The sequence below is a fragment of the Maniola hyperantus genome, chromosome 21 (genome assembly GCF_902806685.2).
Source record: "Maniola hyperantus chromosome 21, iAphHyp1.2, whole genome shotgun sequence".
In the NCBI taxonomy this organism is placed as follows: domain Eukaryota; kingdom Metazoa; phylum Arthropoda; class Insecta; order Lepidoptera; family Nymphalidae; genus Maniola; species Maniola hyperantus.
This window is the reverse complement of record NC_048556.1, coordinates 5,676,163-5,704,043: the sequence shown is the minus strand read 5'-3', so window position 1 is coordinate 5,704,043 and position 27,881 is coordinate 5,676,163. Positions and strand designations below refer to the sequence as shown.

Genomic DNA, 27,881 nt, shown 5'->3' with positions numbered 1-27,881 from the left:
CAGCGTAGTGAATAGTGATCATATAGGTCGTTTTTTTTGCCAATTTCATGGTCATCCTAACAAACCTTTTATTGGTGGTGACGACGTCGTATTTTGCAAACAAAGAAATAAATGCTAGTTGACCTCACATGATAAAATTCATCAAGGAAGCAAATCTATGAGAGCCACAAGACTTATACCCTTTTGAGTACAATTACCCATTCTCCGTGAAGTGAATTGATTGTGAAACAAAATGTCAACTCCTGCAAGAAGACGTCTGATGAGAGATTTCAAGCGGTACGTATTTTTGCAAGTTAGGTAATTTGCACATTTGGAAAAAGCCATTGAAACTGAGCAAAACTAAAACTGTGCTGATTCATCAAATTACATCACAGTCACCTTCATCGATTTCCATTCTGTTCCACATAATTCACGAACAACAAATCGATTTTTATATTTCCATGCAAGCGCTTAGCGCGCTGTAAATGGTTGTGGTCGACTATACGTCATTCTTGTACTTATATTTAGTCACTAAATCACTTAAAAATATATTTTGCAAATAACATCTGGTTTACCACAGTTACTATATTCATTTATGTAGATTCTAAATAACAGTAAGTATTCTAATTTCTATTTTTATAATTACAGCTTACAAGAGGACCCACCAACTGGTGTGTCTGGTGCTCCCACTGATAATAACATTATGATCTGGAATGCTGTGATATTTGGGCCACATGATACTCCATTTGAGGATGGCACCTTCAAACTTACAATTGAATTCACAGAGGAATACCCCAACAAACCGCCTACAGTTAGATTTGTTTCTAAAATGTTCCACCCCAACGTATATGCTGATGGTGGCATTTGTTTAGACATATTACAAAACAGGTGGAGTCCTACCTATGATGTGTCAGCCATTTTAACCTCAATACAGGTAAACTTCTACTTAGTACTAACTATTTTAGAAATAACATCTTCTTTCTCTTCTTTGTAGTTGTATTCCTCATTGCTGAGAGTTGTGACTCCTTTCCAATAATCACACAATGGCATTTCTCTTGGGAAAATAATGTGGTGGGTTCCCAGATCATTCCACATCACACACTGAGCAAAAGGATGAAGGAAAGGAATGCTGTGGAAGGATCTGACATTATCACAAGAAAACTTTTACCATGTGATTAATGAATAGGGATCACAACCTTAATACACCAGAGACAACAAAATAATTTTCTCTTTTCTATGGGTCTTTTTGCTGCAGTTTTTGCGTGCAAAATGAATTATTATCAATCAAAATTTTTTACTATTAAGTTAGGTTAGGTTTTTCATAAATCCAATGGGAACCTTTTGACTTTCTAGGACAAAAATTATCCTATGCCTATCTTCAGGATACAATTTCCTCCTATACCATTTAGTATTACCCACAACTTCATCTACATAGACTAATATTCTTGGTTTTTTTAAGAATCCTGTGGGAACTCTTTGATTTTCAAGGAAAAAGTTGCCTATGCTTATCCCTGGGATGCAAGCTATTCATGTACCAAATATAGTCAAAATAGGTTAAACAGATGTGCTGTGAAAAGCTAGCAGACAGACAGACACTTTCACATTTATAATATTATTAGTATATTAGTATTAGTGTTAGTATGGATTTCATGTACAACAAATGTAATTTGATATGTAGTATTATTTGTGACAGTTTATCAGTAAATTTTATTATTTGGCCTTTAGAGCACATGTTCACAATTTGGAGTTCAAAGTGACTCATCACCATGATGTGAATTTATTGTTTTTGATTTAAAGAACTCCTGAGAAATTTAAAATAGTTCAATATTCAAGTATGATTTTTTGACTTTTCATGCATGATGGCTGTTAAAAAGGCTGTGTATCTTTAACCCATTTTTAGCACAATATAGTTAAAGTTATAGTATTTAGGGTTCCATACCTCAAAAGGAAACACAGATCCCTTATAGGATGACTTTGTTGTCTGTCTGTCAAGAAACCTAGAGGGTACTTTCCGTTGACCTGGAAATGAAATTTGGCAGGTAGGTTGGTCATATAGCACAAGTAGGAGGAAAAATCCGAAAACCGTGAATTTGTGGTTAATCTTTAACCACGCGGGAGAATGACAGCTACAATGTCACGATCGCAATTACCTCTGATTGGTTGATGCTCGCTCACTATTGGCTACAATGCATTGTTGCAACAAGAATCGCACAAATTCAGCCAATCACAACAATTGAGATTGTAATAATGGTTGATGCAGGTTTAGGCAATCGCCCCACAGATCTAAATGTGATGATACATCTGTCAACATTGAGACCAGTCAATTTTAATTCCCGGTATCTATGGGGTGCATTGAATTGGCACAAAAAATAACTCATTTTCTATGGCACACATCTTCCAACATACTTTGTCCATTTGAGTCCTATTTTAAAAATGCAAATCTGATTTTTCACATAGATGACACAAGTTCTATTTCTGCTCACATGTATTTGTTTTTGTATTTTCAGTCATTGTTAAGTGACCCCAACCCGAACTCGCCAGCGAACTCGATGGCTGCACAACTATATAAGGAGAATCGGCGGGAATATGAAAAACGTGTGAAAGCATGTGTAGAACAGTCTTTTATTGATTAGCAGGGAATAACAGAGTTAAAACATACATGTTTGGAATGCTCTGTTGGTATTGGCTTACACCTATACAAAGTCGTTGGGACATGTTTATAACAGATTACAATAATTAATATTTAATCATAAACTGCATTACTGCCATTTAGCCTTTGACAGTTAGATATAGTACAGAAAGCAATTTTTAAAGAAAATAATGTCACCAGTAGAATAATGTTATAATTACTAAAAAAATATACTACCAACATTTATGTATAAACATCGAAAATTTTGAAATTTATATTGCATTCAGTTTTCATAGAATAGTAGTGAGCTTCACTTTCAATGTTATTATTAAATATAACTTTATTTTTCTGTACAATTAACTTGTTATGCAACAATTGTTAGATATAAATAGCACACTAATGCCAATTAATTTGAATTGTACTTTTTCAATAAAAAATATTTTAGGATTGCCTTAGGAACATCTGCAGTTTCCTTAGCACCTTAAGCCTTGTGACAACTTGCAACGTGTATATTGTTACCTATTGCCTTATAAATGAAATGTTTACTCATTATTTTACACATCTTGCAAGTCATATCACAATGTTTTAGGGGTTAACTATACCAGCTGATAGTATAGAATTAGCATTAGGTACTCAAAATATTCATCTCATTTTCATTATCGTTCACTATCCTTTATTTACCACTGCTTCTCCAGAGCAAAATATTTTAAATTAGTTATTATAACAATATTATCATTTATGATTTATTAAATATTGATAATTATATTTTTTGGGAATATGAGTAGTCAGTCTGTATGTGTATGTACCCATATTTGAATAAAAAAACTTTAAAAAATAATTATTTTATTTAAATTTGCAATGAGCAATTTTGTAATGTTTACTTTTACAAATACACTCTTGTTTATTGAAATATTGTATTTTATTGCAAATTACACAAAAAAGATAGTATTTATATTATAAAAACATGTGAAATGGATGTCCCAATGAAGATACGCTGAAACTATTTTTAGAGTTAGCGTGCGCCACGATAAACCGTACGTTTTTTTTCCCGCAAAATCTGTGAACTATAGAGCTACATTTGTACGCGCGCACTGCGCAATCAATTCCGCACAGGATTTTGATAGATTTAAATTCAACTCAACGAATTTTAAAACGCACCGCAACTCACCGCACCATGGTGCGCGCTAGCTCTTAAAGGCTGGTTTCAGGTTTCAACATTTACAAATAGGTGTGTGTATAATGTTTGTCTTCTAGTAAATATTATTTTTGGTTTTAACATTTGTGTTTTAATTAATTTTAATCCTGTAAATTAAGGTATTATAAAAACTATCCTTATAAATTCTGGAAATTATTTACAAAAAGTAGGTAAGCAGTTACTAATAATAATTAGTATACCTTACAAACACCCGACTCCAATTATTTCTAAAGTTAAATATGTGGCTCGGATACTACAAAGGATTTGAGTTATATTGCATACATTATATCATGAGAATAATGTACTAATCAGTCTAGGTTGAGTGTGATATATAAATATCAATCAATAGGGAAGATAATAATATAACCATTTTTGTAACAAGAATGCATTATACATATATTATACATTTATTGCTATATATTAAGTTCGTCTTAATATCAATATATAAAACTATCATTACAATCTAAAATTACACAGTGAAAGGCATTGATAGATAATTTCTACATTGTGATTAAATAACAGACTAAAATTACACTACCTACCTAACTGTTAATTTGATTGAAGTGTTAATTTTTTTAAATACAAATCAAGACTATCATCTTGTCTTCAGATCCTCTTTTACTTTATAAATTAGGAGTTCCATACAAACAGTAGCATCTTCTGCACTGTCATGGCCATCAACAGAATTTTGTATAATCTTCTTTAAATATTCTGATGACAGATTTCTTAAGGCTCTCTTGTATGGTGGCCCCATTTTATGAGGATATAAGACACTGGTATCAATCACCGTATCATGAATGAGTTTCAGTGCCTTAAAATCAGATTCTAAACTATGACCTATTAATATAGTTTTACTATTAAACATATTAAGAAGTGTTGCTTGCACATCTAGTAATGTGGTTTTCACTTCTGACATTTGTTCTTCAGTAATACCTGAATATCTAGTATTATAGTCAATTATAGGATGCAAAGGTTTAATAAGGGTCTCATATACTACCTTACAAGCTGTATTAATCACAGTGACTCTAGTCAAATCTAAACCTTGTGTCGTGTAACACATTTCACAATCTAATGAATAAACGCCATAGTCCTCCATGACACAATCTGGAGGCAGTGTTTTGACATAACCTTTTAAGTTTTCAAAATCCACATACTCATACACGTGACTTGAAGCTATACAACACCCATCTGATGAGCCCTCTTGACTGCAGCATTGGTAACGAACCTCACCTCTAACTCTATATTTATTATTCGGATGATAAATACACTCCTCTTCAAAAGTTGGAAATCCTTTTTTATCCACAGTATAGTTCTTTTTACATCTACGGCAAGTTCTTATATATCCCTTAGGAGGAGTTTGTTTATTTTGTCCATAGATAATGGCTCTCCCTTTCACACCGCTGCTATGAGGTCTGGGAAAACCATTTTCCTTGAGTTGATCCTCTGTTAGGATCCACTTTTGAATGTTATTATAAAACTTTGCACCTGTAAACTGTTGTGGGTCTTCAAAATTTCTTCTGATTTTACTCTCAATACTCCATGAGCCAACTACATTTGATTTGCCCACTGCTCCTTGTGGCACTTTGCTGAGGGCTGCACAGTCACTTCCAGATTTCTTTACTCCATTACACTCGAGAACTTCTTTTTTAAGCCTGCTGATGGCAAGAACTGCTGAATTCTTATATATTTGCACTGTGGAACATTTTTTACTAGTAGCTAACTCTTCATGTTGCGCTCGCGCATAGGCATCAGTTGGTGATAGGTAAATTTTTAAACAATGATCGATCATCATGTTCAAATATGTAGATCTAATATTTGCTGCAATTTTTGAGCCAAGTGGCTCTAAAACTCCTGGCCTATCAATGAATTTTTCACTTGGCATGTGAGCAACTCTTTGAGTACCCTTCTTCACAGTTTGTGTGATTGTGCAACTAGAGGATGGATCATTTTTCTTTGCAGTAATAATTGTACTAGGAGCTATGACCTTTTTTGCCGACAGCATTGTTGAGGCATAAGGAACATGAGCAATGCGAATTTTAGAACTACTGGCACTGGGAGGTGGAGTACAGAAAACAGGCTTAGTAGATTCAGGTATTGAAACTAAATTTGTAGAGTTATTACTTTCAGAAGTACTTTTTAAACCATGGAATTCACGTACTTTAGCTAATCTCTCAGCCATAGCTTGCGCAGCATTTACTTTGAAATCTGGTTTTATGGGTGCTTTGGGTAATATTTTAATATTCTTATCAATTGTCCTAGATATTCTCTTTTTTGTAGGTAAATATTCCTCAATATCAAGCTCAGCCTCTAATTTTTCATGGCATTCTTCAGTGTTTTGTGATTTCTCAGTTGGAACATACTCTTCAAATATTTTTTTACATTGCAGTGCAATAGATTCCTCATCTGACTCTGATAATTCATTTAACTCATCTTCTAAATTGTCCTCATAGTTATGACTGTCATCATCAGATAAAGTTTTTGATGCACTTTTTTTGTGTTTTTCCTTATGTTTATCTTTTGATTCTTTGGACCTTCTGTGAGACTTAGAATGTTGGCTATCTTTATGTTTACCAATATCATTAGTTTGTTTTGAATGTTTTGATGAATTGCTTTTAGAGTGTTTGGAATTAGTGTGTGATTTTTCCTCTGATTTGTTAGTCTTTTCATACTTATTTATAACTTTACTTGAACTTTTGTGACTACTCTTTCTATCAGATGATTTTCTATCTTGTTTATCTTTATCACTAGATTTTTCTTGTCTTTCTGTTGATTTAACATAAGATTTTTCTTTTCTTTCTGTTGATTTATCATAAGATTTTTCTTTTCTATCTGTTGATTTATCACTAGATTTTTCTTTTCTTTCCACAGACTTATCTTTAGATCTTTGTTTTCTTTCTGTAGAGTTATTACTTGATTTTTCTGTTCGTTCTGTTGACTTATCATTTGATTTCTTGTCGATTGTCTTTGATGACCTCTCTTTTTCGGATTTGTTTGTATCAGACTTAGCAGATACATTGCTGTTACTAGCACATTTTTGGTTTTGAAGTTTTTCAGTAGATTCCTTGTCAATGTTGTTTTGAAAAATACTTTTAACTTCCTTTTCTGCTTTTTCTTCATCTAAAATTTGATCTAAAATATCAAATTCCGGTCCTAAATCATCTAAGCCATTTAGATCACTCGAAAACTTTCTTTTCTTATTATCAGGTTCATCTTCGTCACTGGAGAAGCAAGGAACCAATGACCTAGGTGTTGGCTGATATGTTACAGATGAAGGCATACTCTTAACCTTTGCTGGTTTATATTCTAATATTTTTTTCTTGCTTATAGCTTTGTCTGAGGGAATGTAATTAACTGTAGAGTTTTGGGTCTCCTTCGGCTTGTATTCTGGAATTGTCTTCTCTGAACCAGGTAAATACTTCTCACCGGACTCTGTTGCCCCTTTAGGAGTGTAGGGATCAAGCTGAGCAGTTTCAGAACCTGGATTATATTGTGCAGGTGGCAAATATGTAAAGAGCTTGGAACCATTTGTGTCTACAGGTCTTTTGATTGGTATACTGGCTGGTTTTCTAGGTGTGTATGGTACTGGTATATGTCTTCTTTTTTGTTCATTACTGTCATCAGTGTTTTCAGAATCTGTATTATTTATTTTGTTAAGCTCAGCTATCGGAGTTGGGTTATACGTAACTTTGGGTGAAACAGACTGTCCAGAGTTTTTTTCTGAGTCACTAACATTTTGCGAGGGTGATGAAGTACCTGTCTCCGTCTGTTGCAAAACCTTTTGTACCGCTGCCGATACCAATTTCTGCAGGATCGCTCCACTGTCCATGGCATCGTTACCGATATTTTGTGGTTCTTTCTTAGCATGACGAAAATGGCAATAAGGCCGCTCGCATAGACCACTGTCGTAGAAGGGGCAGTTGATTCCTTTAAAATAGCCTGTCGAAGGCAGCATCGTAAAAACGTCTTAATTCATTCATTAAAACTAAGTACTAAATAATAATCACAAATAAAAACAAATTATTTTTGATTATTCCACTACAGCAGCTTAACCCATAGAGATTTAAACACAGAAAATAAATTCTGATTTGATTTGACTTTAAGCAGTGTTGCCAAAGTCTAGTGATTAAATCGTGACCTATCGTGACTCTTTGCTATTCATGCTCTTTTGCTAAGACTTCTTCTTATTTTGATTTTGCTTTATTGCTCTTGCTCTCTTGTCACTTGAACTTGAATGACATTGACAGGGGGGCGCTGTTGGAGAACAAACAAAGGCTGTAGACCTTGGATGAATGATTACCGTAGACTGAGTAAAAAATCTAGACAAAGAAACGTTTGCTTTCTCATTCACACTAAAAAGAGAGCACAGATAAAGTTACTAATGTGATAAACAGAGACGCAGCTAACCTATTTTTTATCCCTTATCGTGTAACCGATTTTTTTCAAGGAATACAACTGTAGTTGCTAAACAATCTTTGAGAATTCGTGGCGTCATTGTATTTCTCATTAGTTATTTACTTGTTTTCACATAAAAAACGTTTAATACAAATAATGTTGATCGGTAATGACTAACTACTAAACAATTGTCGTGTTATTCATCGTTACGTCGTGCTATCGCTATCTCAGACGCGGTTACACAGTACTTTAGTCTAGCTTTTTTACTCAGTCTACGACAAAGGCTTAGAATATTCAGAATATTCCTTTATTCAAACAAGTACAAAGGGGACACTTGATGGCAACGTTAGTTCCGATTTTCACCACGCGCCAAGATAGCCTTGTCGAACTGTACAGTATTTGTATTGACAAGTTAACAAAAAAATTGCGTTTTATTAAAACAAATAAACTATAGTCCACAAGGTCGTGATGGCAATCAGGGAGGGAACGCCCCGCACACCCACAAAGTCTTAGCACTAACCCGGTGCGGGTGAACGTGGTTAACGTGCGGTTGTGTGGGGCGTCCCCCTACGTATGATTCATGGTCCACACAAGGACTTTTGAAAATTATACATAATCAAAATACAACCTTATTGCTTTGAAATAAGCGTTCGTTTAAATATTTGTTTTGATTCAAAATACCAACACTAAAATCATGTCATGGCTGTATCTATTGCAAAACTTATTTCACATATTACTACAGAGTGAACTGTGCTACTACGATGGAAGAGGTAGAAAATACAATAAAGGTTGAATTATTCAGTTTATCAATATGGAGATATTTTTAAAACTTTTATACTTGTGTCCCATAACTTTTACGGGGTTGTCAAAACTTGTGACAGATCTGTTTGATAAGATAGCCAGTGTTTTGGAATATTTATATCCCGACTTCGGCGTCTAACTTTTTTATTTAAATAAAAAAAAATGTTGCAAGAAGTTGCTAAAGATTATGCTGAGTATCTTAAGCTAGATCTAACCAGTGGATTTCAAACGGTTCAAGATGTTATCGATAACATGATCACCAGACTCGAGGAATTGACAAGTGTTCTTCAAATGATCAAACTAAAAAACAGCGACTGCAGTAACGCCGTGACCGAAGATATTAGTCGCTATCGACATGAAGTTACAATACTTTCGAAGAAAATTATAACCTTATCAGATGTTGTGTTCAAGTTACAATCAAATGTAGAAGTCTTGGAAAAGCGAGTGGAAAAAGCAGAAGCAGACTTTGGCGTTCAAGTTGATAATCGATTAAAAAACTTGTTGAAACCTTTTCTGAAGAAAAAAGATGTTAACCCTGGAATCATACAGCAAATAATTCCTCCAGATACAACTACTTTTTCTAGTGTATTAGATCATTTTGAAGGCAGCAATACAAACACCTCACATTTTTAATGCATGTGGTGAGAACTTTATTTATAGGGGTGACAGTACAAAACAAATGTATTTTTACGACATTTATTTTAATACAGCAATACACTTAATAATACTTAACAATACATAGCAGTTTTTTATTGGGCTCCTGTAGAACCGAAACCTCCATCTGCTCTCTTAGTTTCTGTAAGATTAGAGACCTCAACGAGTTCAGGGTAGTAAATCCTTTCACATATCAGCTGTGCAATTCTGTCTCCTTTCTTGATTATAAATTCTTGATCAGAATGGTTAAATATTACTACTCCAACATTGCCACGATAATCTTCATCAATAACACCAGCTGTAAATAAATTTTAAAAATCATTTGACTTATTTGTACAGCTTATTTTATTTGTATGCTGTTTCAGTTTTGAGTTTGTTCAAACAAATGAAATCTCTAGATGGCCACATTTCCTCGCGATGGTTTCCTACACCGTTAAAGCAAGTGATATTAATTAATTAAGTACATAAAATTCACATATCTCTAAAAAGTTAGAGGTGCATGCCCAGGATCGAACCACCGACCGCCGATTAGGAGGTGGACATCCTAACCACTAGGTTACCACAGCTTGAATTATGTTACTATCTCAAATTATGTTACTTCATGCTTATCATAATAATTTTTTATTTACTCTCTAGGAAACCTTATTAACAAAATCATATCCACTTCTTTGTTAGTTTGATACAAAAATAATAATTATTATTATATCTATGTTTAGTTTTGATTATGTTAAATGGTTTTAAAAATCAAGAACAAAAATTAAGCTGTGCAAAAACCAGTCAATCTTTTAACTCAAAAAAAAAAAAAGTAAATCTGAAACCGCTTGGATTTAAAACTACACATTCCCCGATTGCTTAAGCAGTTTTAGTAGATATGCATCTATTTACCTCCAACATCAATGAAGTTTTTGACGGCCAATCCAGATCTAGGAGCGACTCTGCCATAACAACCTGAAGGCAACTCTATTTGTAAGTCTGTCTTCACCAGTTCCTTGCCGCGTGCAGTAACAGTATAGTCATAGGCACTAGAAACAATTCATTCATATGAACAAATTTTACATGTTACTCAAAAGTTTTACTCATAATAATTTTGTTATGAAGCCCTTGCTTTGGATGACTCTGACAATCTCCTCTCAGAGGCCCATGTGGAATGTGGATTAGTTGTGATAAAATTGCAATTTAAAGCAATATTGACCCAAGTCAGATACTGGATGGATGATCAACTTAGGCCTTTTCATTCAAACTCAAATACTTTATTCGGATTGGGTATTATTGTATACATAATAATATTATTCTGATTGTCAATTGCTGTATTTTCAATACAATGACGTCGTGGTGATAATGTATTATGTGAACTTAAACTAAAGCTAGGGTTCCAAACGCACCCAGGTCTGAGAAGAACCCACAACAAATTCCCTCCGTGCCTCTGAGAGCTGTCAGTTTTGGTTATTATCGCTAACATCCATACTTCCATACTAATATTATAAATGCGAAAGTTTGTCTGTCTGTCTGCTAGCCTTTCACGGCCCATCCGTTGAACCGATTTCGGCGAAATTTGGTACAGCGACAGATTACATCCTGGGGAAGGACATAGGCTTTTTATCCGGAAAGTTCAAAGAGTTCCCACAGGATTTTTTAAAAACCTAAATCCATGAAGTCGCTGGCATCAGCTAGTCTGATCATAAAGTTGAAATTTCAATGTCTTTTTCTGGGAACCCACATTATTATCCAGTGACCCTACCGCGGTTGTTTGACAGCTACAATGTCACGATCGCAATCATCTCTGATTGGTTAATGCTCGCTCACTATTGGCCACAATGCATTGTTGCAACAAGAATCGCACAAATTCAGCCAATCAGAACAATTGAGATTGTAATAATGATTGATGCAGTTTTTAGACAGTCACCCTACAGATAGATGACACCTAACCATTATGTGACTAATGGAAAGGTGTCACATCACACCTCACACAATGAGGAACACTTAATAAAGAAAACACTCTCTTTGTCATAGGGGCTTTTTTTGTGGTCTTATCAATGGGAGACTGGGTCTGATTCCCAGCTTGAGTGATTTAGTAATTTGTTATTGGCTCGGGTATGGTCCCGTGGGAGGCTTTGGTCGTGACTACTAGCAAAGACGTACCAGCCAGCGATTTAACTCTCCAGTATGATGCTGTTTAGAAACCGATAGTTGTGAATTTACTATAGGCAACTCCAATTTCTACCATCTTAGACTGAGACCGCATCATTTACCATCAGGTAAGACCGCAGTGAGGGCTTTCTATTTCCTTCTGGGCAATTCAGTGCTTACTTGTCATGGAATGAAAAACGAATATACCTACTTTATTTTTTGATAGTGAGCCAACATAGATACCTTTTTAAATCGAATCCAGCTGCTTTTTCGGAGCCTTTTACAGGTGGGAAAGCATTTTCACTGAGGCGTGTGAATTTTAACACAGTTTGTATTTCAGAAGGCATGGTCTTAACCGTCCAGTTCAGATATTTTAGAAATTTGAAAACCAGGATGGTAGAAATAATGTAAATATATAACAAAGATAAGTTTGGCACTTCTTATGTTAAACAGAGAAAAATAAATTTTGTTAATTTTACTCAAACGAAAACAATTAGCAAAATAAACCACTAACTAACAAGGATCACAAAACTGACCAAAACTGACAAAACCAAAAACAGCAAGTAGGTAGGTACCTACCTACTTGGCAAGTAGCAACACACGTCAAAATTTGGCGCGAATCAAATGTGGTGGCGTCTTCTTTTTTTTTTAATTTATTTTCGGGCCTGGATGCAAGATCTATAAAGCATTTTTTAAATAATTAATTACTAACGTCACGCTGTACGAAATGAAACGACATGTGATTAATGACGTCACAGGGCGTGTTAATAATCTAAATATATAAAAGGAAAAGGTGGCTGACTGACTGACTGATCTATCAATGCACAGGTCAAACCGCTTGGACGGATCGGGCTGGAATTCGGCATGCAGATAGCTATTATAAGAAAGGATTTTTGAAAATTCAACCTCTAAGGGGGTGAAATAGAGGTTTGAAATTTGTGTTGTCCACGCGGACGAAGTCGCGAGTATAAGCTAGTTACTATTAATTATGTTAAAAATACGTGTGACGTCATGACTCATGATAGCTCATGAACCAAGTCATGAACCTAAATAGATTTCGGGTCGCGTTTTCGTGGTGGACATGAAAAGTTTAAAGGCATTTTTATTGCACTTGGACCTACTTATGCGACATGGAATCAACCCACACGATGATAGTTTTGAGAAAAAGCCGTTTAAGTGAAAATTTTGTGTACGTTTGATATGTTTGTTATTTTGAATAAAGTTTATTCACAATATTGTAGGAAATAGTTTATACTATCTATACAAATATAATATTGATGAAAAATATTAACAGTTTTAATAATAATATAAAAAAGAAGTCATGGTTCCTTGTAGAAAATTACCTGTGTGTGGGTTGGTTCCTTGTTACATTGCCATAATTTTATAGTAAAAATTAAAAAAACGCATATTATCTATTAATTATTGTTGAAATGAAATAAAAATCATGAATGAGTTATCATTTGTGCCCGTGACTACGTCCGCGTGGACTGCACTAATCTCAAACCCCTATTTTAAATTTCAAAAACCTTTCTTAGCGGATGTCATAATAGCTGTCTACATGCCAAATTTCAGCTGATCCGTCCAGTGGTTTGAGTTGTGTGGTGATAGATCAGTCAGTCAGTCAGCTTTTCTTTTAATAATAATAGAGACTTCTCACAAAGTTAGGCTAATACAGGTAGGATGGCTAAAATGGTTAGATTGCACGTATATTCTTCTGCTCCGTCGTAATATTCTTGGCAGAGTGGCTGTGGTCATCACGAAGTGACGTTTTCACGAAGTGATGTTTTACGCCTCAAGAGCACTCGCCACTTGTCGCCTTCTGGCTGATAGTCTGGTACATTCGTGCACGAGACCACCCACAGCGGACTTAATCTGGTCGGGCCATCGCTTAAGTGACCTTCCTCGCCCTCTGATACCTTCCACCTTGCCATGCACTACAAGACGCTCAATGGAGTCACTCTAATGCCGGGAGACATGTCCGAAGAACATGCGACTTTGCACTAGCGCCAAAAGACGTTGTTTAATGCCCAGTTCTTGGAGTATCGAGACGTCATTGGTGCGAAATTCGTTCAATGAGACTCTTCGCCTCCAGCACGACATCTCCAGAGCGTCAATCTTCTTCTCAATCAGTCGCAGAGTTCACATCTTCGCAGCGTATAAAAATTAGAAAAACAAATGTCCAAACAAGCCGGATCTTCGTAGCTTTTGTGATGTTTCTTTCTGTTTTTCCATATTTTCCTCAGCCTTTCCATTGCAGTTCTTGCTATCGCCATAGTCGCTTCACTTCTTTTACACAACCATCATTGTTCGAGATTAAAGCACCAAGAAATGCAGGATAGGACAACCTCCCAGTTCAGAGTTTGAGTAACTTCGGGCGAGTTATTGTTGGTGCGGTCTACAACCATCGTCATAGATTTACTGCGGTTTATTTTTAATCTGAACTCTTAAGACTAACACACTTCATTTTGAGAAGTAGCTCTTCCATATGACGAGCACTGGTGCAAACAAGGTAGTATCATCGGTGTAGTGCGATATCTTATACTTGGTAAGTGCGTATCGCAAATTTCGTTTATAAATTCGCTACAACTACGTTAAACGCTTAAAGTCATCGTCTTTTTATAGTTGCATCTGCTGTTGGACACAGGCCTCTTCTATCTTAAACTTTTTGCATTCATTTGATGGTAGCCACTCTCTGAATGTCATCGCTCCACACACAGGGGGTGCTCCATACTCGTATAGGGCGTCCCGATATACGTTTTCCAAGTTTCCAAGTCGCCACTGGGGAGCTTACGATTTCAGCAGCTATCAACAGTCTTTGGTTGAGCAGTTTTCTGACAAGCCCACTGCTACTTCATTGTGCTAGCCTCAAGAGCCATATTATCTATTATATGTGCTTTAGTTCTATGGCGAATTACTTCTTTTCGAACTTTTCTCTTCAAATGCTTCGAGCGATTTGGAATTTGTGGACTAGCCTGGCTGTCAGTGTCCATGTTTCGGCACCGTAAGTCATAACCGATATGATGCACTGACTGACTTTTGGGGTATAGGTGACGAAAAGACCTAATAGACGTATATTTCTTAATGTTAGAATAACTCAAGGAATATCTGTGCTAAGTTTTACTCTAAGGTGGTAAGGGTCAAAGCTTAATAAAAAAAATTAAGTGGCGGCAGCTAGAAATCATAGTTTGTCTCCTGATATTTATTCTCTCTTCATTGTTGGAAATAGTAAATTAATTTACAAATCACACAACGAGCTGATCTAATCTGCTTTAAAGCACAGTGTTGCCTTTGTAATATTACCTACTTATCTACCATTAAATTAGATTAAGTTGCCATATTCATACCAAAACAAAATTACCACTCAAAAAGTAGTTATTTTGGGAAAAATTGAATTGAATTTAGAAAAACTAGCGAATCACAATAATGTAACTAGGTATCACTGACTTTAAAAAATAATTTTTTTCAAGAAATTTATTAAACAACACAGATTCAAAGGACATGTTTTCTTAGATGTTGTAAATATTGATTTATATCAACAAGGGACCAAGTAATGTGAGTCTTTGTAAAAATATAGAACTATGACATATTTTTATTGCAAACAAGAACCAACCCGCATGGTTCTGCATAATTGATTTATAAAAAGGGACCGTGTGGTATGGGTCTTTATGAAAAAAATAAAAATTCAATGATTTCTTAGATTGTCAGGTTACCATGGGACATGGATCTTGTTAGTTTATTGAACAACTGTTAAAATGTGGACTGATAACTTTGTCATAGAAATGTTTTACTATGTTAGAATTGTCAGATCATTTTGATTTTTACAGGGTTGATAGAAGGTGCATTTTAAAAGCTTTCTGTATACTTATCTCAATTTTGGCATGTGTGTGGATTGGTTCCATGTTGCATAAGTAGGTCCACTTATCGATCGAATGAGGAGGTTTCCAGGTAACGGTCGAGAAAATTTTCATAGATGGCGCAGAAAACTTCCACCACTAAAGATGAAAAATAATACCTATATCTGTGACCTATATCATCTACGCTTTAAATTTTGAAATTTAAATCGGATGCGAAATCTAATTACTTCTATTATAGTTCACAGATTTTGTGGCAAAGAAACGTAAGGAAAATTGCAGTGCACGCTAGCTCTTACTCTTCATCTATGTCATTGATTGACACGACCTAAACATTAAAGCATAGATATAGATAGGTATAGGTATTATTTTCATCTTTAGTGGTAGTAAAATTCAGCGCCATCTATGAAAATTTTCTCGAACATTGCCTGGAAACTTCCTCATGGTATATTTTTTGGTAGATTCGCCGATCTAGAAGTTGGTATGTCTATAGCGTGCTTAACACCATAGACCACAACATATTTTTTTATAATTAGCACAACCACAGATGAATAATAAAAACCCACAAAATCCCTTGTTTCAATGTCGCCAATCCTCAGATAATAACATTTTTATACTCAGACTAAGAATCAAGAGACTTGTCAGACGCGTATACCCACATAATTTATCCCTATTAATTATACCGGGCGTACCCGAAAGGGACAAAACAACAAAATAAAACAAAATAATACGTAGGTATGAAAGGTTATGTTTCATAATTTGCGTTCGCTACAACTTTTACACAGCAATTCACCATAAATGGCTTCTACACACCTTCAACACTAAATTTAAAACAGTAAATTAAAGAAAAACTCGTAATATTCGCAATAAATTACTATCACAGATGTTTGTTGGGCACAAACTAAGACGTGCCCAACAAAAAAAGCTAAACTATGACAAAGACAAAAAACTGTGCTTATATCTCTATCACTCTTCAGATCTTTTCTATACACCTAGCTTGCTCTAACAAGGTATTATTATTTTAATGCCAAATCTACTTTTTTTTATACGATTTCAAATATCAATGCTAAATTAAAATTCCCATTAAAATCGTGACTATAAAATCGATATACAGTTTCAAAGTTGTATAAAAATAACTTTTTATTTATGCAAGTACTAGAAGATACCCGCGACTTCGCGTCACGCATGGATGAGGCGCGGAAATGCGTAAAAAAACATTTGACTTATATAATATATTATTACTTCGTATGGACAGGGCTATTGAACAAACAAAATGGCACCGATTCAGTGGTGCTTTAGCACCAATGCAACTTCAGTGACGTCTGGATTTCAAACGGGTCGTTCATTTGTATCTAACTCAGAATACAGAACAAAAGAGGTGGCGCTGATTTATTTGGTTCCAAAACCATGAAAAATTTTATTCGCTTGGGCATATCTTGTCATTTATATCGATGCGCAGAAACCATGGATTTTTACGACATAAAAAGTGGTCTATGTTAAATCAAGGTAGGTATAATCTATCACATTTCAAATTTCAGCCAAATCGGTCCAGTACCTATCTAGTTTTTGCGTGAGAGTGACAAACATACACTACCGGCTAATCCATGATCGTAATGTATGGCTGTATTTATGTGGTAGGCCGTAGGTAGATAAATAATGTTGGAGTCTATACTAATAATTAAAATTGAAGTGTCTGTCTGTAATTTCGAAATAACTGTGATCGTCACTTCCGAATGATTGAGCATTGCCTGTAGAGTAGGTGCCTGAGTAGGTAGTAGAAGAAAATTGAGAAAAGTAGATTAAGAAGAAATACATATCCACAGTTCAACCTGAACACCCGATTTTTTAAAAACATAGATTAGCGTTTGGTTGCTATGGGATAACAAGACTATTCCTATGTCAGTGCTTGGTTGCAATAAAATCTGCTGCCAAATGAAAAATGTAGCGTGATAGGTAATTGGAGAGTAAATTGGTGAACTTGAAAATGTGCATAATATGCATGTTTTCTCTTTATATTATGGTAGACCTCGACTATTTTTTTTTAGAAATAATTCCATCCGAGAGGAACGCAAGCGTCTGCTTGCGAGGTACACGGAAGTTACCATCGAAATTAAGACTGCTTGAATTTCAATAACGGCCCCAAACGCATACAGGCTTTGCCTGCGTATGACTTTACCTCCGGCGCTAAAAATGAGAACGATCGCGATACCTAATAGCACGAAAAACCTTACCTACCTACTTTTCGTATGAAAATAAGAGCTCGCTAGAAATGCAGAAATGTATAAAATAAGTGTCAATACAAAATATGCGAAGGGGAGGGGAATATTAAATTAACCTTTGTCTACACAATACGTATTACGGAAAAAATAGCCTGTAGATCCAACCAAATGCTAAATTAATAATTATCTATTATGCCATGCTTACCAATTTTACTAATTTAGCAGTTGAATTTTTAAAAAATCTGATTATAAAATTGTTGATAGGTTCACCGTAGAAATCATGTAGGTACAATTATATACTGCTTCGTCTGATCGTTTATTTTTTCTTTATAAACTCGTTTTAAGTAAAAACTACACATACCTACATACACTTTTCTAAATATATAGGTACAACTACAGTGCGAATCAATCTCAATTCATTTATTCTCAAATCATTTATTTAAAATAGGTACCATTGAACACTTTTTGAGTGTCAATTTGTAAGATATGAATTTGTAAGATAACAAACTTAAAATTAGGTATGACCAAATGCACCCTGGTCTGAGAAGAGCCCTCAACAAGCTTAGCCGGGTGTTACCTATTTTTATTATCACAAACTAAACGTATTACATAGGTGGGTATATCTAAATGATTCATTTTATTTACTGACGAGAGCCTGGTCACATACATTGTCGATAACCAAAGTCGGGAGCCGGCCGGGTGGTAATTGTGATCACGGAAAATCGAACTTGTTGTTGACGTCTGAAAACAAAGTTTACTTCTAAATACTACTACTACTAGATACTAATACTTGACGTCATTCAAACACTCTCGATAGCTCAACGACTACAATAGGTAGGCTTAGAGGACTTAAATCTGAAAAGTCGCAGGTTCAACTAATATCGTAGCGTAGGTAGCCTCAATGGTAGCCAGATTGAAAGAGCAATATTTATTTATTATTGGATGTTTAATTAGCATATTTTACAACAATAAGACTTTATTTTTAGCTTTAAGCATTAACATATTTTTGTCAAAACTGCAACATGTTATAAACTATTAATAAAATCGATGGAATTTCTGGATAAACTTTATTTTTTCTTTACAAGTTGAACGAACTGACGACCTATGTGATACTTTTTTGTTTCATTTAATATTGCACTTGGCTGTTTAAAGACCCATGTTTTTCAAAGTTATGACTCAAGATTTAGGTATGAATCATTAATTTTTTACCTACTCTAGCAAGCGACCCAAATAACACAAAAAATTTCTACCTGCTCTCTGAGGGTCTGGCTTAAATTTGGACACAATACGGATAGCAAGCGGCTGATCTACAGCGATTATCCACCTTCCTAAAATCGGTCTCAGTGAAAAATGTCCACAGACGGAGGGAGTCGCGTCGATCAATATTTTGTTAAGAGGTACACGGAAGTTAGCATCAAAATTCAAGACCGCTTAAATTTAAAAAACGGCCCCAAACGCAATGAAAGTACAGACTTACTCTATCGATTTATTACGTCTAATCGGATTGTAAATCAAAACACGGTACGAATAACTTTTGTAAATTACTGTGATTCATCCGGGTGAGCCCCCAGAAGGGGAGTTTGTCCATTTTTATATTTACACCATGTCCCTTGCGGCATGCGCGCCGCCTCGCCAGTCTCGCTACTACAGTTTCACGCACCAACACCAGTGCACCGAAAGTGATGTAAATATTACTCTTACTACAATATTTACCCACAAATCGTTGTTTACTAAATATAGACGAATTTAGTTTACGGAGTGTTAGTGTATAGAGTGAAAAAGTAGTGCATTTTAAGTGAAAATTAGTTGAAATATTCGCCAAGAACAGTTTAGCTTCGATCGGAATCAAATCTGACCGAGGACGGGCTAGTTCTGTGTATTTCAGGAAGCGTTTCAGCAAGCAACTTTATGTTCTCGTAACTCACGCTAGAGGTCAGTATTGAATTAAAACACAGCTTTTAAGCGTTAATTGCCGCTTTTTCAGAAACTTTCAATTTTGATTAGCTTGTATATAGCTATATGGAATTGGTTAGGGTTAAAGTACCGATGCTCTTCCCTTTGCATCCCTTCTCCGCCCTTTACGCATGATCGACCGGTAGAGTTTAGGGGTACATTTATAAGTAGGGTGCGGGTAGCTCTATACATACATTATACCTACACATTTAGGAACGCGAGTATATTGGACACTTGGGGTGAACTGATTTAATAATGTAGGTGATAGCAACTTGCAGGCACATTAAAGTAATAGGTAGATACCTACTATTGTATTTTCAGTTTCATTTTTACATCAAAACTAATTAGGTAAGTAGGTATGTAGAGTAACTAATACATATAATGGTATGGTAATGTACTTATATTTACTATTTAAGTCACTAGATAATTAACTTACCTACTACATAAATTGATAAGAAACTAAATAAAGCATAATAATAATCAAAATAAAAAGCATTAAAAAAAATTACATTAGAAATAATCATTGTATTCAAATTCACCTGCAAGTCCTACAATTACAAAATAATCATTATAGGTAATTGTTTATTTTAAAATTGACATCATTTTATATTTTTCAAATTTCTCAAATTTTTCAAATTTGAATAAAGGTCCCTAATAAAATGAACAAAAACACACAAGTACACGAATTTAATTTATCTAAGCACATAGTAGGTATTCATGAACTCTACATAGTATCATAAAAAAGAATTTCATGCGGTAGTTCAATAACTCATATTATTTTTATTCATCAAAATCCTTGAAAAGTTAAAATTATTACAGTTAAGTACTGCTTTACTGTTAATACTAATACTTTCAGTTAGGTAGTCAAGAGTCAAGACTCAGCAATTGTATATCTACGCTACCTACTAACATCATTTATCAAGAAAATCAAAACCAGATTTACTGAACATAAACGATAGAGTTAATTAAAATACCTAAAACCCTACGAGAGTTCATACAAACTGCCTACTGTAAAAACATATCAATTTAAATGCTACGGATAGCGATTCGGTGTAATCATATCAATCATAAAATAATGACCGTGGAGCAGTCGCGCAGATTGATGAAAACATTACATATTTATTGATAAAAAACGGCGAAGAGTGAGTGAAGTGGCGCGTCTATGCAGATAGTTACCATATAGAGCAAGACGTAGCGAACGACATCGGACATGTTTGTTTTCATACCGGTCCGAATTAACGTCGCGATTGGTTCAAAATCCATAACTGGCCTCTGGGAGCCAGGTGTCGTTCACACCGCGGCCTCGCGCGCCTCGTCTCGTTAATCACTCGTGTTCGCTATTGTTATAGCGCGTCGTACAGCCATCTTTGTCAAATTACAAGCAATTCATTTCAATAATTCGGTTGTGCTATCAAATGGAACAAAACGCAGATACTATTACCGATGCGTCGTGCGATAGAATCGAGTGCATTACTACATTCTCTTTTGTTTTATCGTTGACGCTACGCTGAATGGAAGCATTACGACGGCGTTAACGATCAGTCTACCATTAAAATGATGGATGATGTAGTCTTTTGCAAAAACTGTGTAAAGTGTTCGTTTCAATAAACAATGTGAGGGGTGCTATTTGTATTTATGTTTGACTGTGTATATCAAGAGAACTGCGTCGTAATTTGTTGTACACATTGCATAAATGAGTGGAATGGCGTTGCGGAGCGCGCGGGCCCGAGCATGCGCGCCAGTTTCCCTGCGACCGCTGGGAACACACTGAGTGTCCTTCGTTTACGTGCATATCAAAATGGGAAGGTCTAGGTTCCCCGGTAAACCCCTCAAATTCCAGAACAGAAAACGTATCAGTGTCCTATCGGGCGCCGTCTACCATGAAACTACTCCTGAGAATCATTCCGCCAGCCGTAGCTCGGCCTCCAATGATTTTGCTGGAGAGAAAGAGGTAAAGCGCATTTTCAGAAGGTTGTTAGATCAAGAATGTTATATAAAAAAGTGATGTTTTCGACGATATGTTCTGTTGTGTTTACGTAATAACTATAAAGCACTACTCAAACGCCAAGAGTACTGTAGAGCGCCAATACGGGAGCGTATTTTGACATTCAACCTTCTGTACAATACGTGTTGTCAACAAAGACATCTAAACTAAGCACATAAAGGAATGGCTGAATATACTACCTATTAAAACGAATAACGATATTGAATTCATGCTTTACTAATATTGTGAAACATCTAATTTCATCTAATATAACCTAACTTTATACACACAAAGCCTAGCATAGAGTTCTGTCATCATTCATTATTTCACAAAATAGTGTTTTTGTAAGTATACCTATATTGATATTTTATACTATACTCATAACTATTAATAAATTTTGTAAAAAAAAATACGCACACTGTATTAAACGGTTTACTTGTATGTTTTGATTAAATGACATGTAAACAAAGAAATACCTATGTACCTAGTTAATTCATGTAGACCTACTGTAGAGCTAATTGTTATTTCAATAAGAATTGTCTTCTTTAAATTAATAATAAACGAATTAAATTACAAAACCTTACAGATACATATACTAACTAATGAGTATGTCATCCTTATCTCAATATCTACAAATCTAATTAGGTATATTATTAAATCTGAACTAAGTGAAAAATATTACAATTAACCTTAAAAAATATTGAAGCTTTAAATGTAAAATGACACAAATTAAATTATTAGGTCATGTTACATCATGATACAAATGATAAATAATGATTTAAAATTTAATTTAAGTATACCTACTTACAGAAAACCTACTTATGGGTATATTTTTTAATGGACCCTATGATTTATTTGAAATAATTAGTTAGTACCTACATCATAAAATCTAAAATTTATTTTCTGTTAGATATAATGTAACATATCGTATTTAAAAAAAGTGCTTGTTAAGTAATACCTACAATTTTTAAATGATTCTAACCAATAATAAACAATATTATTGTGCTTATTTTATGCTATTTACTTGCTAAAGGTACCTACAAAAATAATTAAGTTGAATAGTTGTATACATTCGTTTTTTCACAGAAGTATAAATTATTATGTTAGCTAGTTGGACTTGTTTCACATTAAATTCAATTGATAATAATAATTCAAGCAAGAGTACTTACCAAATAGTTAAATTAACATAAAGAAATGCTTCATTTTATGGAAAAAAATATTTTTGCATTATGTTCTTAGCATAATGTAAAATATGCAACTATATTTGCCATAACAATAACATGAATTCATAACTCCATATTAAACACATGACATAATATTCCTACTTATAAATAGTAAAAGTTACAAAATAAATTTACAGCAAATAATTCGTTTTTTTTTTGTTTTTTTTTTGTAGTTTTTAAATACCAAAGATATTGAAGTCATTTTTAAGAAATTCAAATGTGCTAACAGTTGGTACACCTGAATAAATATTTGCACCAAAAAAATAAAATTACAATTTGTTCTAAGGTTAAAATTTTGATTGTTGTCTGTGGTTATTTTTTTTATTTTTCGTAGCTCAGACAAAATATAGGTATATCCCTAAAATATATGCATAAATTAATTTTGGTTTTTGTCAATGTCAATTGTCAACCAAATGGGTTGTTTCCTTCCTTTCATTGTTTACGTTGAATGATTTTAGCATGGATGTATGTGTAATAATAATTCTTTTTGATTATATAATATAAATAATGATTTTTGCCCTTTATCTACGTTTTGATACGGTTTTGATTGATGAAAATGATTTGAACAAACTCTTGAGTCTTGAATAACTAGGCACTAAAAAACTAAATAAACTTCCTTCACAAGTGGCAAGCGATTTGATATAATTCTATACCTACTACTATTAATGAAATTGAAGTCTGTCTGTAATTTTGAAATAACTACCTCATGTTAAGCTCATATGATTATTTGAACTGTACCATAAATGAATCACATGTTTTTAAAATTTTTGTTTGTTTGAACGGGCTAATCTTCGAAACGGCTGAACCTATTTTGACGGGACTTTCACATACACTGTATAGGATTAACCAAGGTCAAGGAGTAACATAGGCTACTTTTTGTTCTGGAAAATCCAAATTTCCCACCAGATTTTTAAAAACCTAAATCCACGCGGGCGAAGGCGCGGGCATCAGCTAGTATTTAATAAAAAAGGTTCCTAATCGGAATGCCCTTCCTATAGAGAAGAACCTGCAAGAAATTCGGCGATTGCTCTTTTCAGATACCTACCTATTCAATTTTCAATTGTTGAATGAATGAGAAGCTGGAAGAAATCTCTGTTTAGAGATAAACATTTCCAATGTATCTCAATTTATTATTACTTTGTAACTACAATTTTGGTACATGAAAAATAAAAAAAAAATAAAAAAAAAAATAACACTCAGGTATAAGTATTTGCAGTCCCGCGCATTGCTGTAGCAAGCTTAGCCAGTCCATGCCTTTTAATCATCTTTGATTGATCCTACGTAGGTACACATGTCTATATATAGAAATGATTTTTTTTTTTAATATTACAATAAAACTTAAAGCTAGCCTTATCTAATTACTATATAAATCATGACCGCGTGGAATGGTGCCAAGAATACTGGCTGCATTTCCTTGCTGGACAGCCAGGCTGATCCGTTGCGCAAAAAATGAGCCAGCCCTTCTGTCACCAGATGAGGCTATTAATCGCGGTGAAATGTCTCGTAAAAAATTTTTAGCACTAAGACTCCATGGCCCTAGGGTCTCCAAATGAATGAATCGCAAAATGTGTTGCTGATCACAAATCTCGAGAACAGCTGAACCAATTTCGCTAATTCTTTTTTCATAATATTCCTTGAAGTACGGGGATGGTTCTTACTGAGAGATTTTTCTTTTTAAAATCCTGAAAAAGAATCGACTATTAGGCGGCTGAGGGTCATTACTCCTTTCCAATAATCACATAATGGCAGGAATTCTTCTTATTGACCTACTTACTAGGATGCAGGTATTATTCAGGTATTAGTAATTTGACTTTCATTCAAACCCTGATTCTATTAGTGACTAATATAAATGAAATAAATACTAAGTAGTGCCTTTGCATTTTAGGTTACCTAAAATAAGTAATTCATGGTACATTTTTTGTAGTAAACCACTACAGTCCAATATTAATATTGCAGGAAGAAGAAAAGAAGGAAAACAACGGTGAGAATGATGCAAATGCAACCAGTGAAGATAAAACTACCAACGGTATAGACAAGAACAACCCGGATAATCAAGACAAAGACCCAGCTAAATCCCCTGTCCGTACTAGGTCTCAGAATAAAATGGAGCCACCAAAAAATGATAAACCAAAACCAGTGAAGAAAACTGTGACTTTCGGGACCGTAGAGAGCTGTGAAGATATTTTCTTACCACTGAAAAAGGTTCCAATAAAACATCATGCACCTCTAGTGTCTATTATAAAAAAGAAATCATCACTGAAACAAACCGAATATTCTACATTTAACAGTATACTGAAGCCAGCAAAACTGACAGATTTAAGCTCTAAATCTTCATCGGAATATCAAGAGGGGTACTTGAGGAAGAATTTAAATCCTCTCTCAAAACCTACTAATAAGTTCTCACAGTTTACCGAGACCCGTAGCACATCTCCTCCGCCCAGAAATCTTTCTCCAACAGAAAAAGAAAGTGGAAATGCTGCTAAATTCGTACTTCCTGTGAGGAGCAGTCACTCCTCGAGAGTAATTAAGCCTAACAAGAGGTTCATTGATGGTGATGAACAAACAATAGTTCCCAGTAGCGTATCCTCTGGCAAAGTCCTCAAGAAACCAAAACTGAAGCGACTAGTCTTCAATAATCTTCACAACGACGAGGACACACCAGAAGAAGAGGAATTGGACAAAATCACAGATAACGAAAAAGCAAGAGACAAGCACTCGCTTGCTTCAAATATTTTCAAAGATAAAACAACCAATACATTTTCCAATGTCAGCACCACAGGCCCAAGGAAAGTAGTGCGAGATTTATTTTCGTACGAAGAGAGGGAAAAATCATACTCTCCAGATGAAAATTCGAATGTTGACAGTCTTGAAAAGCTGAAATCTTCGGAAGCAAATAAAGAAGAAAGATCAGGACATGCTATGAGAAAGCTCATGGACATTTCAGATGCGAGCAGTTCGACTAGCAGTAGTGGGTCCGAGTCTGAAGAGAGTTGGGAGAGCGAGAGTGTTGAAGGAAGTGGCGAGGAAGAAGAGAAGCAGCCACCGACCAGTCCTGAAAAGGACAAGTCTTCAGCGTCCCAGTTGCTAAGTGGAAAAGTCATCATAAGAGAGGCAAGGCTGCAACTAACATCTCCCGCTCCATCTACAGCTGGGCTCGATGGGCCTTTCTCTGCACTGACAACAGTTTCATGTAAGAACTTATTTAGTTGCATACCATCATTTTTAATACACAGTTATTCAATAAGAAATTTTAGAGATAGGATTACTTTTATTCAAACATGGCTTAATCTAAAAATATAAAAGGAAAAGCTGACTGCCTAATCTATCAATACACAGCTCAAACTACTCGACAGATTGGGCTGATAGCTAGTACGATGTAGTGGATTTTTGAAAATTCCATCCCCAAGGGGGCAAAATAAGCATTTCAAATTTATATAGTCAATGCGGACGAAGTCTTAGGTATAAGCTAGTTAGCAACCATCAAACATCAAGATTGGTTTAGCAGTTTAGCTATGCTGTGTACAAATATTAGAGTTTAGATAAAGAATCTCAGCAAACCTAGTTTTAGGAAAAATATATCACTGATGACTGATATTCAAATGTCTATCCATAATTAGTAGATTATTAATTATTACAATCGCGAGCGTAACGAAGGACTCAAGGACTAAATCCCGAGCGTAGCGAGAGTGTTAAAAACTTAATTCACGAGCGAAGCGAGGGATTTAAGACGAGTCCTGAGTGTAGCGAGGGATTTAAGTTCACCCAAGACTAAGACAGCTTTATCACCGAGGAAAATACTCTACTTTTCGTACCACTTGCGAAAAAATTTACACAATAATAATATGAGATAAGCATTTATTAAACGTATTTTGCTGTGATAGCCTAGTGGTTAGGACATCCGCCTTCTAATCGGAGGTCGAGGGTTCGATCCCGGGCACGCACCTCTAACTTTTCGGAGTTATCTGCGTTTTAATTAATTAAATATCATTTGCTTTAACGCTGAAGGAAAACATCGTGAGGAAACCTGCAAGCCTGAGAGTTCTCTATAATGTTCTCAAAGGTGTGTGAAGTCTACCAATCCGCACATGTGCGGTGCCAGCGTGGTAGACTATGGCCAAAAACCCTTCTCACTCTAAGAGGAGACCCGCGCTCTGTAGTGAGCCGGTGATGGGTTGATCATGATGATGATAAAACGTATTTTTAGAACATTAACTTATTTATAAAAATAAATTAAAATAAACTTAACGTTTTTAACAGATTAAAAATGACTATTGTTATGTCCGCTTTTTGTGGCATAGAATGTCACTTTTTTGAACAAGTGGTACGAAAAATAATATAAGTACATACTACAATATTTTTACATTATAATTTATAATATATTTTTTATTACTACATTAATATATTTTTTTTTAGCAAATAACCCTCCAGCAACTGTAACATGTGGAGTCTGTGGGGCGGTACGCTTCTACAGATTTGTGCGACAAGCTCGCAAGTTCGGCATTTACTCGTGCGAGTCGTGTCGTAAGTTCATCTCCAAGTTGCTGAAGAAGGACAAAATGGTGCTGCGGACGTCGCCTGTGGTTACACACTGTGTAAGGGGTGAAGGTATGTTACATTATTTTTATGAATACCCTCCTCTCTTCTTTATAGTCGTATTCCTCTGCTGAGGGGCGTGATTCCTTTCCATTAATCACATAATGGCAGGAGTTCTCTGGGGATAGTAGAGGATTCCCAGATCCTTCTGCATACAACTGGGAGCGAGATTTCGTTTCTTAGTTTTTGTAGTTATTATTACTTATGTTAGTGATAATAACTGGGACTGACGGCTTAACGTGCTCTCTGAGACACAAAAATTTAAATTATACATTTATTTA

General features: G+C 35.0%; 4 protein-coding genes and 1 long non-coding RNA gene across 5 annotated transcripts in view; 2 read left to right on the top strand and 3 right to left on the bottom strand.

The window, feature by feature from the left end:
- The first annotated feature begins 3 nt into the window (after positions 1 to 3).
- Ubc6 (ubiquitin conjugating enzyme 6) lies at positions 4 to 3,884 on the top strand. Its single transcript, XM_034980215.2, has 3 exons — positions 4 to 276; positions 628 to 913; positions 2,487 to 3,884. Exons 1-3 carry the CDS (start codon positions 233 to 235, stop codon positions 2,610 to 2,612), a joined length of 456 nt encoding a protein of 151 aa, XP_034836106.1. The 5' UTR covers positions 4 to 232; the 3' UTR covers positions 2,613 to 3,884.
- LOC117992503 (RNA exonuclease 1 homolog) lies at positions 3,041 to 7,871 on the bottom strand. The gene has a single exon (XM_034980208.2). It carries the CDS (start codon positions 7,753 to 7,755, stop codon positions 4,399 to 4,401), a length of 3,357 nt encoding a protein of 1,118 aa, XP_034836099.1. The 5' UTR covers positions 7,756 to 7,871; the 3' UTR covers positions 3,041 to 4,398.
- A 1,807-nt stretch (positions 7,872 to 9,678) lies between these two features.
- dUTPase (Deoxyuridine triphosphatase) lies at positions 9,679 to 12,383 on the bottom strand. Its single transcript, XM_034980216.2, has 3 exons — positions 12,021 to 12,383; positions 10,536 to 10,672; positions 9,679 to 9,948 (listed from the first exon to the last, which is right to left on the bottom strand). The coding sequence occupies exons 1-3, from the start codon at positions 12,122 to 12,124 to the stop codon at positions 9,746 to 9,748; spliced, it is 444 nt and encodes a 147-aa protein (XP_034836107.1). The 5' UTR covers positions 12,125 to 12,383; the 3' UTR covers positions 9,679 to 9,745.
- A 3,973-nt stretch (positions 12,384 to 16,356) lies between these two features.
- On the bottom strand, positions 16,357 to 23,186 carry LOC138403873 (uncharacterized). The gene is made up of 2 exons (XR_011238017.1): positions 22,954 to 23,186; positions 16,357 to 18,588 (listed from the first exon to the last, which is right to left on the bottom strand). It is a non-coding gene; the product is annotated as an uncharacterized lncRNA (long non-coding RNA).
- The window catches only part of trx (histone lysine N-methyltransferase trithorax), a 27,822-nt gene continuing 20,898 nt past the window's right edge, over positions 20,958 to 27,881 (top strand). Inside the window, exons 1-3 of the mRNA XM_034980098.2 lie at positions 20,958 to 21,751; positions 24,964 to 26,197; positions 27,421 to 27,612. Coding sequence (XP_034835989.1) covers positions 21,599 to 21,751; positions 24,964 to 26,197; positions 27,421 to 27,612 — 1,579 coding nt within the window. The 5' untranslated portion in view covers positions 20,958 to 21,598. The remainder of the gene's footprint in view (positions 21,752 to 24,963; positions 26,198 to 27,420; positions 27,613 to 27,881) is intronic.